At 34.2% G+C, this 18302-nt stretch overlaps 1 protein-coding gene and 1 pseudogene across 1 annotated transcript; both read left to right on the top strand.

The window, feature by feature from the left end:
- Positions 1-2224: 2224 nt before the first annotated feature.
- Positions 2225-3190, top strand: LOC129076436 (olfactory receptor 52A5-like). Its single transcript, XM_054580607.1, has one exon. It carries the CDS (start codon positions 2240-2242, stop codon positions 3188-3190), a length of 951 nt encoding a protein of 316 aa, XP_054436582.1. The 5' UTR covers positions 2225-2239.
- Positions 3191-17341: 14151 nt separating this feature from the next.
- On the top strand, positions 17342-18302 carry LOC129076435 (olfactory receptor 52A1-like; annotated as a pseudogene).

The raw sequence follows: 18302 nt of genomic DNA, 5'->3' as shown, positions 1-18302 counted from the left end.
TATTCTCCAAGGATTCTCTGGGTCTAATATTACTCACATGGCCATGTTTAATTTCTAAAGTTACTATTCCTCATAAAGACAGTAACATACATTTTTGAACCAAATCACAGAGATTATTTGCCAGTGTATAAATGATATGATTCTGCGAATGTGCTCTAATATCAAGCATGTAGCATCTAATAAACATATATTATAATGTATCTATTATACTTATTTGATGAATTAAAAAGATAATGTAGAGGCTGTTTCTTTCAGAATCTGAAAAAAGCATAGACTGATTAAAATCTTTAGTGGTATACTTTTATACAACCTGGCCTGACTTAGTTGCACACTGATATATATCTCATAATCCTCACTGAATTATAATTCTAAAATCTCAGAGGACACAATTCTTCTTTTTTGTGCTTTCTGGACTGATGTACCATAGAATTTGTATCCAAGTAGATTTATCTATAACAGCAATGTCTTAGTTTTTTATTAATATAGTAGGATAATAATGTCAATATCATAAGGTAAGAAAAATAAAATTTCAACACAATGTAAATGCTTCATAACTATAAAATAAATAAACTTATCTTTGTTTGCCAATTGCTTCTTGGAAGCTGGTGAATACTTAATTAATATGTATTTTAAAAACCATTAGGAAATAAACTTTTAATTTGTGTATAGTAATATTATCTTTTGATGTAGAGAAGATATAGGTTGACATATTAGGTATTTACTAGAAGGAAGAGTTCCTGAACCATGAATCTCAGAAAAGAAAGCCTTGCTCAGAGATCACTAAGTTTTAGGAGGAGAAACAATAAATTCTTTTGCAATTGTCCTGAGATGGGCTGCAGGTATTCTTTTATGTCCTAAATACAGACATAATTTGAATTTATTAGAAGAAAAAACTTGAAAGATGATGAAAAGGACATGATTATAAGATTTTTCTTGTTCCCGATTTGTTGCTTTAGGTCTTCACTCTCTTTATCTGTTTTAAACATTCTTTAAATGGTTTCAGAAAAGGAGTTTTGCAAATAATCAAATAAAATACTTCTAATTTCTAAATTAGTATTTTCATATACTGGGGTGGAAATCTTTTTTTGAAGAAAAGGAAGTAGAATTTATAGAAAATCAGCAGTCAGAAAAACCCCTAAGGGCTTTAGGAACTGTTAAGGAAAGCCATTCACAGGCGGCCCTGGAGACATACAAGATATAGTGTTATATACTGGAGTAAACAGCAAAAGGCAGACACATACATGTGATGGATATAGTCCTATGAAAAGCAACTTATACGAAAAAAATCACCTCTACAAAAATTGTAGTTTCATTGGTCACAAGATGCATAAGGCTCTAAGAAAACATTACATTTCATAGAGACTTCTGTGTTATCACAAATAATTGAGAATAAAAATACTATTCAAGCTTAGGGATATAATAATAATGGTTACTGATGAGAGAGAAGAGCAGAAGGTGTAAACTGGCACTTGAAATTAAATATAAAGGATGTGTAAATAATAGGGCACATTAGGGGACAAGCTCTAAAATTAACTGCTATGGAAAAAGCTTTAGATTTTAAAAAGGATTTATTTTCTCAGAGAATAAGTAGAAAAAGGTGCAGAACATATGGTTGGATTTGGGGAAAACCCAGCAAGTTTGAAAAATTAGGTTGAAAGTATTTTGGTAGAATTTATTGGAAAAGGAACTCACTATGAAGATAATAACATGAAAAAGCAAGTTGGTGAACTGCAAAACTGAAAAACGTTCTGGTAACCAAGGCTTATGATTTTAATCAAGCAAAATTATTTATGCCACTTAATCCTTACCATCTTGTATGTCTAGCCTAGGTGGAATCTAGTTTTTGAAATATTTTTACTCTGCATCAGATATTTTTCTGCAATTCCTATTGGCATGTCACAAAAAAGCACATATGTTTAGCAAACAAAAATTAAAAGGAATTTGTTTGGTCCAGCAGTCATGGGCCAAAAAGAAACCATTCAATCCATTTAATTTTGCTGATTGGAAATAATTAAGACATAAAGAGATATAGAACCTGATAGTGGACTGTTAAAAGACTGAGAAGAAAGAAAATTAGGAGTAGTTTGGATAGAAAAGATAAAATGGTATATTTCTAATTTAACTGAAGTATATTTTGATAAATAAATAAATTAATTCTTATTTTTAATTCATTAAATTTTTGCAGGGAACAGAAGATAAAACAAACATACCACTACTTGATTCTAATGATCAAATCACCATGCTCATATTCAATGGCTCAGTCTTCATGCCCCCTGTACTGACATTCATTGGGATTCCTGGCCTGGAGTCTGTGCAGTGTTGGATTGGGATTCCATTCTGTATAATGTATCTCATTGCTGTGATTGGAAATTCCCTGATTTTAGTTATAATTAAGTATGAAAACAGCCTCCATAAACCCATGTACATTTTTTTGGCAATGTTGGGGGCCACAGACCTTGCACTCAGCAACTGTATTCTTCCCAAAATGTTAGGCATCTTCTGGTTTCATTTTTCAAAGGTATCTTTTGAAGCCTGCCTTCTACAAATGTGGCTTGTTCACTCATTCCAAGGAATTGAATCAGGTGTCTTATTGGCAATGGCCCTAGATCGTTATGTGGCCATCTGCCACCCTTTGAGACATACCATCATCTTCACCCAACAACTCTTGACTCACATAGGAGTTGGGGTGATACTCAGGGCTGCCATTCTTATAACACCATGCATAGTGCTTATCAAATGTCGTCTTAAACTCTACCGAACCACAGTTATCTCCCATACGTACTGTGAGCACTTGGCCGTTGTGAAACTGGCTGCTGAAGACATCCGAATCAACAAAACATTAGGTCTATTGGTTGCCTTCTTTATCTTAGGGTTTGACATAATTTTTATCATTTTGTCCTATATTCAAATCCTTATCACTGTCTTTCAACTACCCCAGAAGGAAGCACGATTCAAAGCTTTTAATACCTGCTTTACCCATATATGTGTCTTCCTCCAGTTCTATCTCCTTGCCTTCTTCTCTTTCTTCACACATAGGTTTGGCTCTCACATACCACCATATGTTCATATTCTTTTATCAAACCTTTACCTTATAGTCCCACCTTTTCTAAATCCTATTGTCTATGGAGTGAAGACCAAAAAAATCCGTGACCATGTCCTGAGAATAATTCTCTTCAAAAAAACATTTTGATCATTAGTGGCTCTTTTTATGGAGATTTTAGGTTAGTTCAAAGTAGCAATATGGATATCATGAAAAGTTGTTTATTTTACAAATATCTACATCCAAAAACAATCTTTAAATTTTACATGCTTATCATTGATGAAGGTATTTAAGAAATCATAAAATACTTAACTTTGTCTTACCACCCATATATGACAAAAACTCTTATTCTGAGTTTTCAAATTGTTTTTATATTTGAAGTTATTCTTCTATATTTGGCCTGTCTGTTTAAAGTTAGAAGTTCCTATCCGTCAACCCTTAGTTCTATATAAAAAACAAAATTGCAGAAAGCAAGATAATACTAAGTAATTTTCGAGGACCATGTCACACATGAATATTTTCAAATTGTAACCCAATGCATAGCTAAAATTCTGGACATATGTCATTTCCTAATATCTGCTTGTGAATCTATAGTGTGACATAATTTGAATCACATATCTATTTTACCTATTTTCTCTTAAAAAGTGATAAACATAACAATAATGCAGTAGTGATATCAGCAACACAAAACATATAGGATGACTCCCATAGACAATAAATAGTGATGAATTTGTATAGGAAATAATGTAGTAAAAATACCACTAGAAAAATTATGGTATGTATGTATGTATGTATTTATCTATTTGAACTGTGCATATGATATGTTGGCTATCTGTTCATTGCTCAGTTTTGTTTTTGGAGCTTTGATCTGTTCTTTTTTTTAATTTTTAAAGTAATTTTTGTAAATTATGTTTATTCTATTACAGTTGTCTCAATTTTTCCCCTTTTGCCCTCTTCCACCCATCCCATGCCCAACCCCGTCTCCCACGGTCAATTCCCACACCGTTGTCCATGTCCATGGGTTATTCATGCATGTTCTTTATCCAGTCCCTTCCCTCTCTTTCCACCATGGTCCTCCTTCCCCATCCCCTCTGGTCACTTTCAGTCTGTTCCATGTTTCCATGCCTGTGGTTTATTTTGTTCATTATTTTGATGAATAGATTCCACTTACAGATGAGATCATATGGTATTTGCTTTTCACTGACTGGCTTATTTCACTTAGCATAATATTCTCCAGTTCCACCCATGTTGTCCCAAAAGGTAGGGGTTCCTTCTTTTTTTTTTTAATGCAGATTGATTTTATTTATTTATTTTTTAAAGTCAAAATCCATTATAAAATATTAAAAAATTTAAATCCATTATAAAGTCTCAGCAATTAAAACAACATGACACCAGCATAGAAATAATCAAGTAGATCAATGAAATATACTGAGCGTTTTAGAAACAAACATATATATCTGTCTAACAATGTATTATATGATTAAATTGATATTTCAAATCAAAAGGAAAAATAAGGCTTACTCGACAATAAGGTATGTGGACCACTATTACTTGAAATAAAACAGAGAGCCTTATTTCACACATTATATAAGAAAGAATCAGGTGAGTTAAAAATCAATATTTAGAATCTAAAGAGTTTCAGGAGAAAACACAAAATAATATTTTTCTTACCCTGAAGTAAAATATTCAAACTGAGAAGCTATAAAGTAAAATAGTAAAATATTGACAATATGACTATATTAAACATTTAAGACTACATAGTAATATACATATAAAAAAGTTAAAAGACAAGGAATATAATGGGAAAATATTTGCAGTACATCTAAAAAAGGGTTAATAGTTTGTTTTTTTAGGGAAAAAATTCTACAAACATTTAATCAAAAAATGGATAAAGAATACCAAAAAGTCATTTAAAGCTTTTTTAAAAAATCATAGAAATAGGCAAGAAATCTACAAAAACAGGTTTAGTTTCAACAAGTAATAAAGGAACAATTAAAATAACACATCCTTGTCACAATCAGATTAATAAGTATTAAAAATATTGGTAATATCAAGTATTGGTGACTGTGAAAGGAATTGGGTATTCATAGACTCTTTTTTCTCATCTTCTTAAAGCAGTCCCTTTAGCATATCTTGCAATGCTGGTTTGGTGGAGGTGTATTCTTTTAGCCTTATTAGTCTGGGAAACTCTTTATTTCACCTCCCATTTAAATTGAGAGCCTTGCTGGTCAGAGTAGTCTTGATTGCAGGCCTTTGCTTTTCACGACTTGCAATATTTCTTGACATTCCCTTCTGGCTTGCAGTGTTTCTGTTGAGAAGTCAGCTGCTAGCCTTATCAGGGCTCCCTTGTATGTTACTAACTCTTTCTCCTTGCTTCCTTCAGGATTCTCAGTTTGTCTTTGATATTTGCCATTTTAATTATGACGTGTCTTGGAGTAGGCCTCATTGGTTTCCTCTTGAATGGGACCCTCTGTGCTTCCTGGACTTGTGTGACTTTTTCTCTCCTCAACTGAGGGAAGTTTTCCATCATTACTTTTTCAAGTAATCTATCCCTTGCTTCTCTTCCTCTCCTTCTGGTATCTCTATTATATGGATATTATTATATTTCAGGTTGTCCTGAATTTCCGTCAATGCATCTTTATTCTATTTGAGTCTCTTTTCATTTTCTTGCTTTTTCTGGGATCTTTTTGCTACCTTATCCTCCAGCTCACTGATTCAATCCTCTGCTTCATCTAGCTTGCTTTTGATTCCTTCTACTGTGTTCTTCAATTCAGAAATTTTACCCTTCATTTCCTCCTGTCCTCTATTGATACTTTCTCTGTCCTTTTTCATCCTGATATAGTTTGCAGTAAGTTCCTCGTAGTTTCCCTGTGGTTTTTTGTAATTCTCTCTGAGCTCACTGAGCTCTTTGAGCTTCCTTAGAACCGATGTTTGGAACTCAATATCTGATAATTTACTCGCCTCTATTTCATTTAGTTCTCTTTCTACGAGTTACTCCTTTCCCTTCAATTGAGGGGTGTTTCTTTGTCTTCTCATTATTTGGGAGACTCTTCTTTTTTGCTTCTGCTTCTTCAATTGATTTGTCTTGATTTCCTGACTTTGTGGTATAAACTTCAATGGTAGGAGACTGCTGTTTTTTCTTTCTGGGTCTGCCTCTGATGATGTCAGATGTTGACCCTGTCTGACCTTAAGCAGTCTGTTCGAGACTTCCAGGAATCTTCTGTTTGTGGCTGTCTCCTTCAGTTGTTAATTTAGTCAGTCTGCACTCAGCTGTCAGGCTTAGATACCATAGGCTAGGGCAGAGTCCCCCCTGGGGATGGTGTTATTGGGTCCTCTCACTTACTGCTGCTCAGGAGAGTGATCTGCCTGAGCCAAATGGCTGCTGCCATATTGGGGATGAGTCAGCACCGAGATCCTGCTGGCTACTCTCTCAGCCCTCTTCCCAAAGCCTCCTTCCCCAGTCTTCCCTCACCTTGCCCCTGCCTTTACCAGAGACCAGGGTAAGTGGCGGTTAGGTTGTGCTTATGCTGATTCTTCTGTCTGTCCAAAATTATAAGGCTCCTCTCTCGCTATTGTTCAGTTGTTTTTTCCAGGTGATTTATCCACAATTTAGTTGTAATTCCAGATTGGTCCTGGGAGAAAGTCAGTGTGACTTCTATTCATTCTTCTGCCTTTCATCCTACAAATTAGGGTATTTAAAAATACTTTTTTTTCAAAAAGAAAAATGTCATCAGTACATAAATAGAAAATATCCTTCAAGTGGCACATGTTTTAATGAGATTACCCAAAAAGATTTACCCAAATTTGGAGGTTGAAGCTTCAGAATGAAACAAATACAAAAATTAATTATACTACATTCAATAATTGCCTACTGCAAGTATCTTGAGTATGAAACCTTGTTTTATTTACATTTTATCAATAATATGTAAAATAATGCCTGAGACTTCTTGGAAGCTCTATAAAAATTTCATTAAATAATAAACAATTAAACATCTTCATGCTGATTAATGGTATTCAAAAGCAATAAATCTGGAGGCTTTAATGTAGTATTTAATATTGCTATACAGAAATTGTGCGTACTAGAAAGTTTATTCCAATATTAGAAAAGTAAGCAAAGATGATGACTTGAATGACTCATTATCTAATTTTGAAATAAAGTATATGCCAAACACAAAACAAATATGATAAACTGACTTCTAAAACAGGAACTTCAGATTTTTCTTCACATTTTGCTTGTCCTCTGCCCACATATCTCCATCCTCTTCCAACATGCTGCATCAATAGAAATCAGATTTAAATTTTTTTTGATCAACCATTAAGCCTGAGAAAAATAAGATGATATTTAAAAATAGCCAAGAAGGCAGAGAGAGACATCTGGTTTTCAAATTTTAGACAGATTCACTGACAAGAAGGATCTAATCCAAGAAAACATCCCAGTAGAGAAAAAGGAAGGGACAATACAATTCAATATACAGAGGTAGAGAATAATTTTAGGAAAAAGCTTGTTGAATGAAGCAGAAATAAATTCGAGTCATATGCTCTTGGTTTTTAACAAAACTTATGCGAACATGAAGTATGTGAGGTAAAACATAAAAATAAAGAATAAGGCAATGTTAATGGGTATGACATATGAAAAAGGTGTATAAGAAGATAATAAGCACTCAATATATTTTAATTATGTATTAGACCATGAAATATTTCAGATGTTGTGGCATCTGTCGTGCATACTAAATAATTGATGAGGACATCATCTCATCAAAAGAAAAAAAATGTCACATATATGAACTCTTTCTGAGAGGTTATTCTATATAAATGATAAAGAATGGAAATGATAAGTATGTGTTATTCCTGAATGAGATCAAAACAAATAAAATATGATGATAAACACAGATCAATATTGAGTGAAAAGAAAAGTCATATTTCACAGTATAAATATACCAAAATACACAAATGAAATGAGAACAACATCTATATTAAAAAAAAAATCTACCTATGTGTTTCAAGAAATGAAAAAAGACACACACTTTATATGCTTCAGAGTACATGATTTCATTTATCTTCTGTTGTAGAGGGAAGAGAAATAAAGACATTAAAATGTGCACTAGAAAATGAAAAAAAAATTTTTATATGAAGAAAGGATTACTATGGGTTAATAGTCAGGCTATGTAAGCCTCTAATTAATTAAAGAGACTTATAACAATGTGTAATAACTGAGCAACTTTTTTTTGTATCTGAAACAGAAGATGAGATATAGGGTAATTACTAAGAGGAGGCACTTCACTTCCACTTGTGGATATTTATCTGAAGGAAATTAAACACTAATTCAAAAAGATATGTAGCCTTAAGTGTTTATTGGTAAATGAATAGTTGTAGAAGATACATACACACACACAGTGGAACACTACTCAGCTATAATAAAATATGACATATTTTCATTTGCAATAATGGATCTTGAGGGTACAATGCTAAGTAAAATAAATCACATAATAACTAATACCATATTGTGATAAGTAAAATAAGCCAGGTGTTGAAAGACAAATATCATATAATCTCACATGTAAGAGGAACCTAATCAACAAAACAAACAGACAAACAAAGAAAATAGAACCAGAGACAAGGAAATAAAGAATAGACTGACAGTGATCAGAGGGGAAGAAGGAGGGGAATAACAGGAGGAAGAAAGGGAAGGAGCAAGTAAATAAACATGAATAGAGGACTCACGGGTACAGACAATGGGGTGGGGTTTGACTATGGGAGTGGGAGGGCGGGGCAGGAGAGAGCAATGGGGGAAAAGGTGGGGCAGCTGTAATTGAGCAATAAAAATGAATGAATGAATGAATGAATGAATAAATAAATAAATAAGAAACAAAAATAAAAAAGAAACAAATACCATAGGATTTCATTTATATGTGGAAGCTAAAAGACAAAGAAAGTGAATGAATGAAATACAACCAATATCATTAAAACAGGACTGTTGCCAGAGAAGAGGAAATTTGTATGATGGGCATAATAGATGAAGGGAATTAAAGGCTACAATTTTCAATTATAAAATAATTAAAATAAAATAGGCATTGGGATATAATGTATATCAAATTTTGCATTAAGCTTGAACATTCCTCCATGTTAACTATTTGATGATTCAGAAGGCTGCAGCTATGAGCAACAGGTGCTTGGCAGTTTGTCATGACAATGTGCCCGTTCATGCATCACATCTCATGTAGAGATTTTTTGTGAAACATTAAATTACCCAGGTGACTCAGCCCAGCTATAGCTCAGATTTGCACCCTGCGACTTCTGGCTTTTCCCAAAACTAAAATCACCTTTGAAGGGGAAGAGATTTCACACCATGAATGAGATTCAGGAACATACAATGGGGCAACAGGTGGTGATTGCTCCCTCACTGTGTGAGGTTCCCAGGTGCCTAGTTTAAAGGGGACTGAGGTGTCATTGTTCTATGTCCAGTGTTTCTTGTATCTTGTATCTTCTTCAATAAATGTGTCTCTTTACCATAACACATGGCTTGATACTTTCCGGACAGACCTCGCCCATGTGTATGTGTCTGTGTGTGTGTGTGTGTGTGTGTGTGTGTGTGTGTGTGTGTGTGTGTGAGAGAGAGAGAGAGAGAGAGAGAGATGTTTCTTCTCACTCTGTAACTTGCCTTTTTATTTTCTTAATGGTATCTTTCAAAGAGTATAAGTTACTTTTTCATTAAGTTCAATTTTATCAATTATTTTCCACTTATGGTTTTCATTTTGTTTTGTTTTATCTAAGACATCTTTGCCTACTCCCATGGTCACAAAGATTTTCTTCTATGTTCTTACCACAAAGTTTTATAGTATATTGTGTTTTCAGTTTAGGTCAATAAAAGATTTTAAGTATATTTTTGTATAATGTAAGCTTCATAGTTTTCGTTTTTATATAGATGTACAGTTGATACAGCATATTTGTTGAAGAAATATTTCTGTATCTATTGTATTACCTTGGCACTTTAATTGAAAAATCCTTTGGCTGTATATGTATGGGTTAATACCAAATTAACACAGATGCAGATCTGTGGTTAAGTCTTCAAATTGGGTGAGGTCAGGACTCCCACTTTGTTCTTTTGTTTTTAAAAGCATTTTTCCTAAGTTTTTTGTGTTCCTGCACACACTTTAAAAGCAGCTTGTCAATATCCCCAAAATACATGCTAGAATTTTGATTGAGATCATATTTAATTTATAGAGCAATTAAGGAAATATTGTCAATTTAATGATATTGTATATATTTTTTCATTTAATTTATTTTCTTTATTTTTTCAAATACATTTGTCTCTGCCTTCTCCCCACCACCTCCCCCTGCCCCCTTCCCACTCCCTCCCTCAATCCTTCCCCTTTGGTTTTGTCCATAAGACCTCGCTACATGTTCCCCAACCCTCCCATTCCCTTCCTTTTCCCCCGTCCCCCTGCTCCATCCCTCTTGTCTCTTCGTTTCTTTTCCTTTCAGTGTTGCTGATATTGTATATTTTAATCAAAGAAATGATGTGCCTATTTAGGTCTTCTTTAATTTCATCTTTAAAGTTTTTTAACTTTTTATTTTATAAAGCTTGGAAGTATTTTTTTAATGATTCTTAATTATTTTATGTTCTGTTGTTACTATAAACATAGTTTTAAATTTTATGTGTAATTGTTGTTGCTAGTCTATAATAATTCAATTTATTTTTGGATTCACTTTTTATCATAAATCACTAGAGTCACTTACTAGTTTTAATGATGTATAGTTTCCCTTGAGTTTTCCTATATAAACAATCATATTGTATGCAAATAGGATAGTTTTAGTTCTTCTTTTTTTCTACTTAAAAAAATGGTCTTCTACATCTTTTATTTATTTTACTCTTTATATTGCTATGATTTGGACTTCTGTACCATGCTGAATAGAAGTATTGACAGTGTACATCCTTGCATTACTCCCAATCTGAAGAAGATGTTTTCGTTTTGCACTCTTAAGTATGATATTAACTTAGGTGGTTCATAGGTAAATTTCACCAACTTAAGTTCTCTATTATTTCTAGTTTTCAGATGGTTTTAATTTTAAATGAATGTTGAATATTTTCATGTTTTCTCTGCAATTATTGAAAAGACTCTGTCCTTTATTTTGTTCATATAGTTACATTGATTTACTTTTTTGTTGCTTATTGAACATTTAGCTGACATATATAATTATAATAATAAACATGGCATGTATATTTAGATTTAGAGGAAACAGCTTAAAATTCAGCCAGTGAGGAAAGAAGAGGAGGCTGTCAGCTCCATAGGTCAGTCCAGGCCTTAGTTAAGAGTATCTATTACCCTATTCTTATTTTACAGACAATGGAACTGAGGCTCAGGAGAATTAAGAAAGTATTCAGGAGCACAAATAGTCCAAGTTTGAGTCCTGGTGAAGAGGGGACAGAGCTTGGAATTGTTACATTCCAAAAGTTGGCTCTGTACATGCTGCTTTGAGCATTATGTATCGTATGTGTAACCTCTGGCCTTTGTTTTTCTCTCTATGTGAAGTGTCTGCACCACCAACACACTACTCAGACTCCAGGAGAAATCAAGTTACTATAGACATTTATTTGACCTCTCCAGGACTCAAGAGTCTCTTGTTCTCTGTTATATCCAAATATATCTTAGAGATGGTTTTTCAGAGCACACTGTCATACCTTCCTGTTCTCTCTGTTGAAAAAACCTCAGCTGGGCTATTGAAACAACCTTCAAATAGAGTATAAGAACCTGGTCCAGCTACTTTCAGGTTGTCTTCCAGTCAGAACACAGCTCTATTTGGCATTTTGTTTTCCTTTGAGTCTCCTTCCCAGGTCAAATTTGTTCCATGCTGTGGACCCAGGAACATATAACCTTCTTTAAGGTTGAAAAAAGATCTGGCCCCAAAGCGACATTGGATTCATGATGCCACTCACAGGTTTGACGTCCCCTTCAATTAAGGGCTCTGGTGAAACAGAGGCAGAATCCAGGGTAGTCACCTGCAGCAGTTACAGGTTTGAGATATGTGTCAGATTGACATATGCCCTATCAATGAAGTGATGGATACTTATTTATTTATTTATTTATTTATTTTATTTTATTTTATTTTTCCAAATACATTTGTCTCTGCCTACCCCCCCCCAAGAGTCTTGAAATAAGAGCTTGAAGGGATTACCTTAAATTAAAAATGGACAAATATATCATAACCAGGAATCAGGCAGACCAGAGCTTCTTTACTGCCCTTCTCTCAACTGCCTACATATTTCTGGACACCTTACTTTCTCTTTTTTAAAATGGGGCTCAGGATACCCACTTCAGAGACCTGTTGTGAGAAATGTGATAATGCTCAAAAAGGATGTAGCATAGGTCCTGACCCCAAATGTAACTAAAATATTCAGGGCCAGGTATGAATACCCTAGAGTTAAGATCCAGAGAAAAATCACTACAATTTCAAATGCAAAGAAGCAGAAATGAATGGAGCAGAGGTTTGGAACTGCTGCACACTGGCTCCTCCAGCTGGAGCCAGATCCATGTTTTGGGCATGCCATGTGTTAGGAAGCATGCTAGGTGGAATGCCGGAATTACCTGGTGTTCTTTTATTTATGCAATCATTTATTTTTATCTATAAGTCAGATATCATAAAAATTTTTATTTTTAAATATTCAGCTCAGTGGTTTTTAGTATATTATAAATATTGTGCAACCATCATCACTATCCAACTCCAGAATATTTTCATCATCCTAAAAGAAACCCATATTCATTAATAACCACTTCCCTTTTCCTCCATCATGCCCACCTCCAATGCCCCTACCCCCCATCTTGCCAACCACTAATCTATCTTCTTTCTCTATGGATTTGCCTTTCTGGCGGCGGTGGTGGGGGATGGTATCAAAACAAAGAATAATATATGAGGACTTCATCCATGCATCATATCAGTACTGCATTCCTTTTTATGGCTTAGCAATAGTCCATTGTATGGATATGACACATTTTATTTAGTTATTTATAGGATGACAGATTGTTTCTACTTTTGGTTATTATTAGCCATCATTAAAAAAGCATCACTAGAAGGAGACTTGACTTGGGGTGGTGAACACACAATATACAGATGATGTACTATAAAATTATATACCTGAAACCTATATAATTTTATTGACCAATATCACCGCAATACATTCAACAAAAAAACAAAACAAATCCAACAAAGCATCACTAAAGTTTCCATTTGAGGTTATTCATAATCAATTTAAAATAAGTCCAGTAGCACTTTAATGCATTTTTTCAGTCATTCCATTTGCATAGGAAGAGGAATATACAGAGTACATATTCTGATTTAATGAGGTATCGGATGAGCTATGATGAAGCCAGAATGGGGTAACAGAGTTGAGAATATCGCAGTAATCACAGTAAGATGGGATGTGAACTATGAAAAGGATGAAGTGGAAATACAGTAAGGTCAACAGCTTAGATGTACCTCATTGTGTGCAAGTATTGAAACAAGAATGAAAGAGAGTGAGCTGTTAAAATACAAGAATTCATAGGAGATAATAATCAGCATGTAAAGGTTATTACCTTTGGAAGAAGAGTGGGAAATGCTGTCATAGTGGAATAGAAGCTTGATTTAATTATGTTGATACTTTCCTCAGTAAACAACTGATATATAGTATGGGTTTTCAGTTTTTATACTTCTTTTCTCTGTATCTTTTTTTAAATCCTCACCTGAGCATATGTTTATTGATTTAGAGAGAAAGAGAGGGACATCCTTGTGAGAGAGAAACATCAATCGGTTGCCTCCTGTCCATGCTCTGACAGGGGATTAAACCCGCAACCTAGGTATGTGCTCTGACTGGGAATTGAACCCAAAACCTTTAGGTGTACGGATGATGCCCCAACCAACTTAGCCACCTGGCCAGGACATGTATCTTTTAGTATATAATGCTTTTGGAAAATATAATGAAAATATATTTCTGATGTAGTATTTAGCAAACAAGTCAGTTTAACATAGTACATTTGGTACTTTTATATTCAGAGCAAAACTGTCTTCTAATGTGTTATGATTTCTTGGAAAATATTTGTTAAGATTATTCTATATTTTGAGCACTGTGATTGGAATTTGGGATAAGGCATTGACCTTAAATATACATTCCTGTTCTTACATTTAAAAGTACATCCTAGGCATAAATATGATCTTTGTAGAATTTTTAAAATTTAAATTAAAATAACAGTATGTCCAATAGCTATATATGTTTTGTTAATTAAAGACTTCTTCATGACAAAATATAATGTCAATCAAAAATATATTTTGAATATTTTTCATAAACTCAAAATAATTATTAAAGAGTAAAATATGATATATAATGATTACATTATATATTAATTAAAAATAAAAACTTCTAAAGATTAGAATACTAAAAGACTAATAATATTTTACTTGAGTTAATAAGAATATGGGTATATTTTCTTTTTTATTGCATGAATTAATTTTATACAATAAGAAAGAAAAAGGCAAAAAAATACGTATTTTAAATTAAATTATATATTAAAGATATTTAAAAGTATAGACATTCTTGTGATCAAATGTTTGTTGAAAATGTCTATGACCTCCTTCTCTAGAATAACTGCCTTCATCCCCTGTCATTGTAGATAAGGTATATACTATCAGTGTATTGCTGAAGTTTTGCCCCTATTCTTAGCAAACTTTGCTACATACAAAGCTCACAATAAACCCTGTGTTTCCTATGAATTCCAACACACTCCTCGTTGGGACACCTGAAGTGAATTTGGAAATCCCTGAATCTCCATGGAGTGCCAAGAGTAAATAAGAAGAAAAAATTATTTGTTTTGTTTCCAATTCTCTTTCCTTAAATAGCGTGAAATAAAGCTAACAATCTTCTCAGTCAAGAAGTGAATTCCCATGTTATTCACTTCTCCACTTTGTGTTCCATTTTTGTCACAAATTGGAGAGCAAGGTGAATCCCAAACTCTGGTTCTGAGACACAATTGCACTAGATGCTTGAACATGGCCATCTTTTCATCAGACATGGTTTACCGTGTCCCCTGGGGATTGAGTGAGAAGATTGTCCTAAAAAATGATATATGTTCTCCTGGCCCTAAACCTACTTCTTTGACCTAGGGAGTAAAAAAATATCTCTTAGAATTTTTAAGAGGCTGATGAAGTTTGGTCATCAGATAAAATTATGTTAGAAAAGATGAATCTTCCATACCTGGGATCAGCAAAGAACAACCTTCTGTTACGTCAGTCACTTCCCACTGCTATTCCTGAATAATGAGTATAGTGGATAGCTAAGAAGGTATACTAGGTCAAATGGAGGTAAAAATATATCTTGGAGTGAAAACACACAAGTAAAGCCATAAATGTTAACTCCAGAAACAAAATTCCAAATCATAAGAGAATAAATTTATTGATGATAGTGTCTGAATTTGAACTTGTAGGAATACAATTTGATAATAGTCATGATAAATTGAAGAATATGCTTTAGAAAACTGAGAAGTTAAAAGCAATTGGTAGCATGTTATTGGACAAGTTCAGTAGACCTAAACATGTTATACTTGAAAAAGAGAGGATCATGAGTGACTTGAATCTTTGTACTTTATACCTGAAGTTATATAATTCAAAAAAGAAGTTGTCTGTTACAGGCTACATGTTAGCTCAACATAAGGAGACCTTTCTAAGAGAGTTGTACAATAATTAGACAGAAGGTAGGGAAAGACATTAGCATACATTGAGTCAGCAGCCAAGAAGTTATGCTAAATAATTATGTTTTGAGAGAGGGATTTGGTAAAATAATCTCCAAAATATTCCAAATTTAAAATTTATGAATATTGTCATTGGGGGCCAGTGAATAACTCAGAATAATATTTGGAGGTGATGACTTCATTTATGGAGAAGTGTTTCAAAGTGCTTAGAGTAACTACACAAAAAATGGTTAGATATATTTGATTTAGATTTAGGCAACTAATCACTTAGGAAGAGTCTCTGTTTTCACTTTAAAAAATACATTTTTAGATGCCTACTCTTGTCAGTGCTAAAATTGAACTACAGTTTGCCGTTTGTATTCAGTTACTGGGAAGTGTGAAGTGTTCACAACAACAAACTTTGTGTTGCAATGAGAATTTGGGATCTTCTTGTCCTGCCTCTGCTCCCTCCCAAGTCACTTACACCTGTGTCTGTCAATCATTCTCCATGCAACATCTTGGACAATTCTCAAAGAAACCCACACTCTCATATTTTTCTTTCTTCAGGTTTTGCAGAAAAGAAATTAGAAACTTCTGCTTCCCTTCAGCCATAATTAGCCCTGCTTTCTATACAAGGATTATCTCTTTCAACACTTCTTTCATACGGAGACCTTGGTTTCCAATCTCATTTACTTAACCTTACTTCCAAACATTTCAACATCTTCCTCATTGCTCTCCTGGTGAAACACCCAAGGTCCCTCTTTACCTACACCAGGTACTCTTTAGTACTCTTATTAACTAATATTTTCAAACTGTCCTCACTTTATTGTATGGAAAAGAGACTGTGCGAGGAGCTGTGGGTGCTGATCTAAGTGAGAAATTTATATATCAGACTTGTTTTTGAATCAGAATTGCCATGGTAATATACAAAAATATGCAGCTGCCCATGTCTATCTTGTTGGATTCTGGGTCCTGCATCAATATCATACTTGAAAATTTCTTGGTGGGAAGGAAATTCAAGGTGAGGAAAGGTAGTTTTATTGGTGGAGTCACAATACTAGAAAGAGTCTTCAATCAATAGTTTATCAAAGAAGTGCTGGTATGCTCTGTAGAAATACCCAGCCCTGCTAGTCTAAAGTGATTGGAGGGTAAAAAGAAGAGAGGAAGTAGGAAGGAGAGAAAAGTAGGCCTCAAGGCATTATGGATTTTGGTGTTTCTCTGTCTAAAGTATCATTCCATTTTTTTTCCTGATTTTCATGAACAGGTTATAAGAAGAAAAAGAAGATGGAATAGGGAGGGGGAGATTACCACTAAGCAGCCTGATCATGTTGGCCCCATCATCAGCATTGTGTTCAAATACTCTGTTTTCAAACTGTGGATATCACTGAGTATGGGCCAATGGTTTTGCTAATGTGTATATATACTGATGAAACTCTGTGGGGCCAATGTCCATTGACTCTTTCATTTTAAAAAATGCTATATAAGCTAATGAAGTTGATTTTCTTATTTCCGTTATTCAGTACTTGTGTGACTGGTTGAGAATAGCATGTAGACGAGTACAGAGAATCACAGTTTGCCAAACTTTGCTTCCTTGCTAGGAACGAAGATGATCTGCCATGCCTTGGTTTCCAACCTCCAAGTGTTTTTGCTGACCTTTATTGATCCCTGGCCTTGAAACTATACAGAGTTGAATCGGGATTCAATTATGTGTCATGTACCTCATTGCTTTGATGGGAAATTCTCTACTTTTGCTCATTATCAAATTGGAACACAGTCTCCATTAGTGTATGTATATCTTCCTGACCATGTTGGGAGCCACAGACATTGCATTTAGCACCAGCATTGTCCCCAATATGCTTAATATGCTTGGAAATTTTTGGTTCCACTTCCCAGAGATCTGTTTTGGTGTTTGTCTTTTCCCAATGTGGTTCATCCACACATTTCAGGGTACTGAATCAAGAGTCCTGATCTCTATAACTCTGGACCACTATATAACCATCTGTTATCCTCTGAGGCAATTTACCATATTCACACAACAACTAGTTACAAATACTGGAGTTGGGGTGGCATTGAGGCCTGCCAATCTGGTAAGCCAATGCATTTTGCTCATAAAGTAGCATCTAAAACTTTAGCAATCAAAGTTAATACCTCACACTCACTGTGAACACATGACCTTGTGAAACTTGCCACTGAAGATGTTTACATCAATAAATTCTATGGTCTCTTTGGAGCTTTTATTGTTGGTGGCCTTGACTTCATTTTGATTACTTTCTCCTGTATACACATATTTATTACTGTCTTTCACTTGCCCCAGAAAGAGGCACATCTTAAGGTATTTAATACATGTATTCTCCCACATATGTGTCTTCTTCCGATTCTATTTCCTTGTTTTCTTCTCCTTTTTTATTCACAGATCTGGATCTTATATCTCATCATATATACATAGCATCTTGTCCAACCTTTACCTGCAGTTCCCACCTTTCCTCAACCCCTTTGTCTATGGGGTAAAGATCAAGCACATCCTAGATAAGGCAGTTAAAAAGTTTTGTTCCAAAGACCAAGCTTGA

Source organism: Pteronotus mesoamericanus, unplaced genomic scaffold, assembly GCF_021234165.1.
Source record: "Pteronotus mesoamericanus isolate MK-2021 breed Mesoamerican mustached bat unplaced genomic scaffold, CSHL_Meso_final contig_591, whole genome shotgun sequence".
Taxonomy (NCBI): Eukaryota; Metazoa; Chordata; class Mammalia; order Chiroptera; family Mormoopidae; genus Pteronotus; species Pteronotus mesoamericanus.
This window is presented reverse-complemented; position numbering and strand designations above follow the sequence as displayed.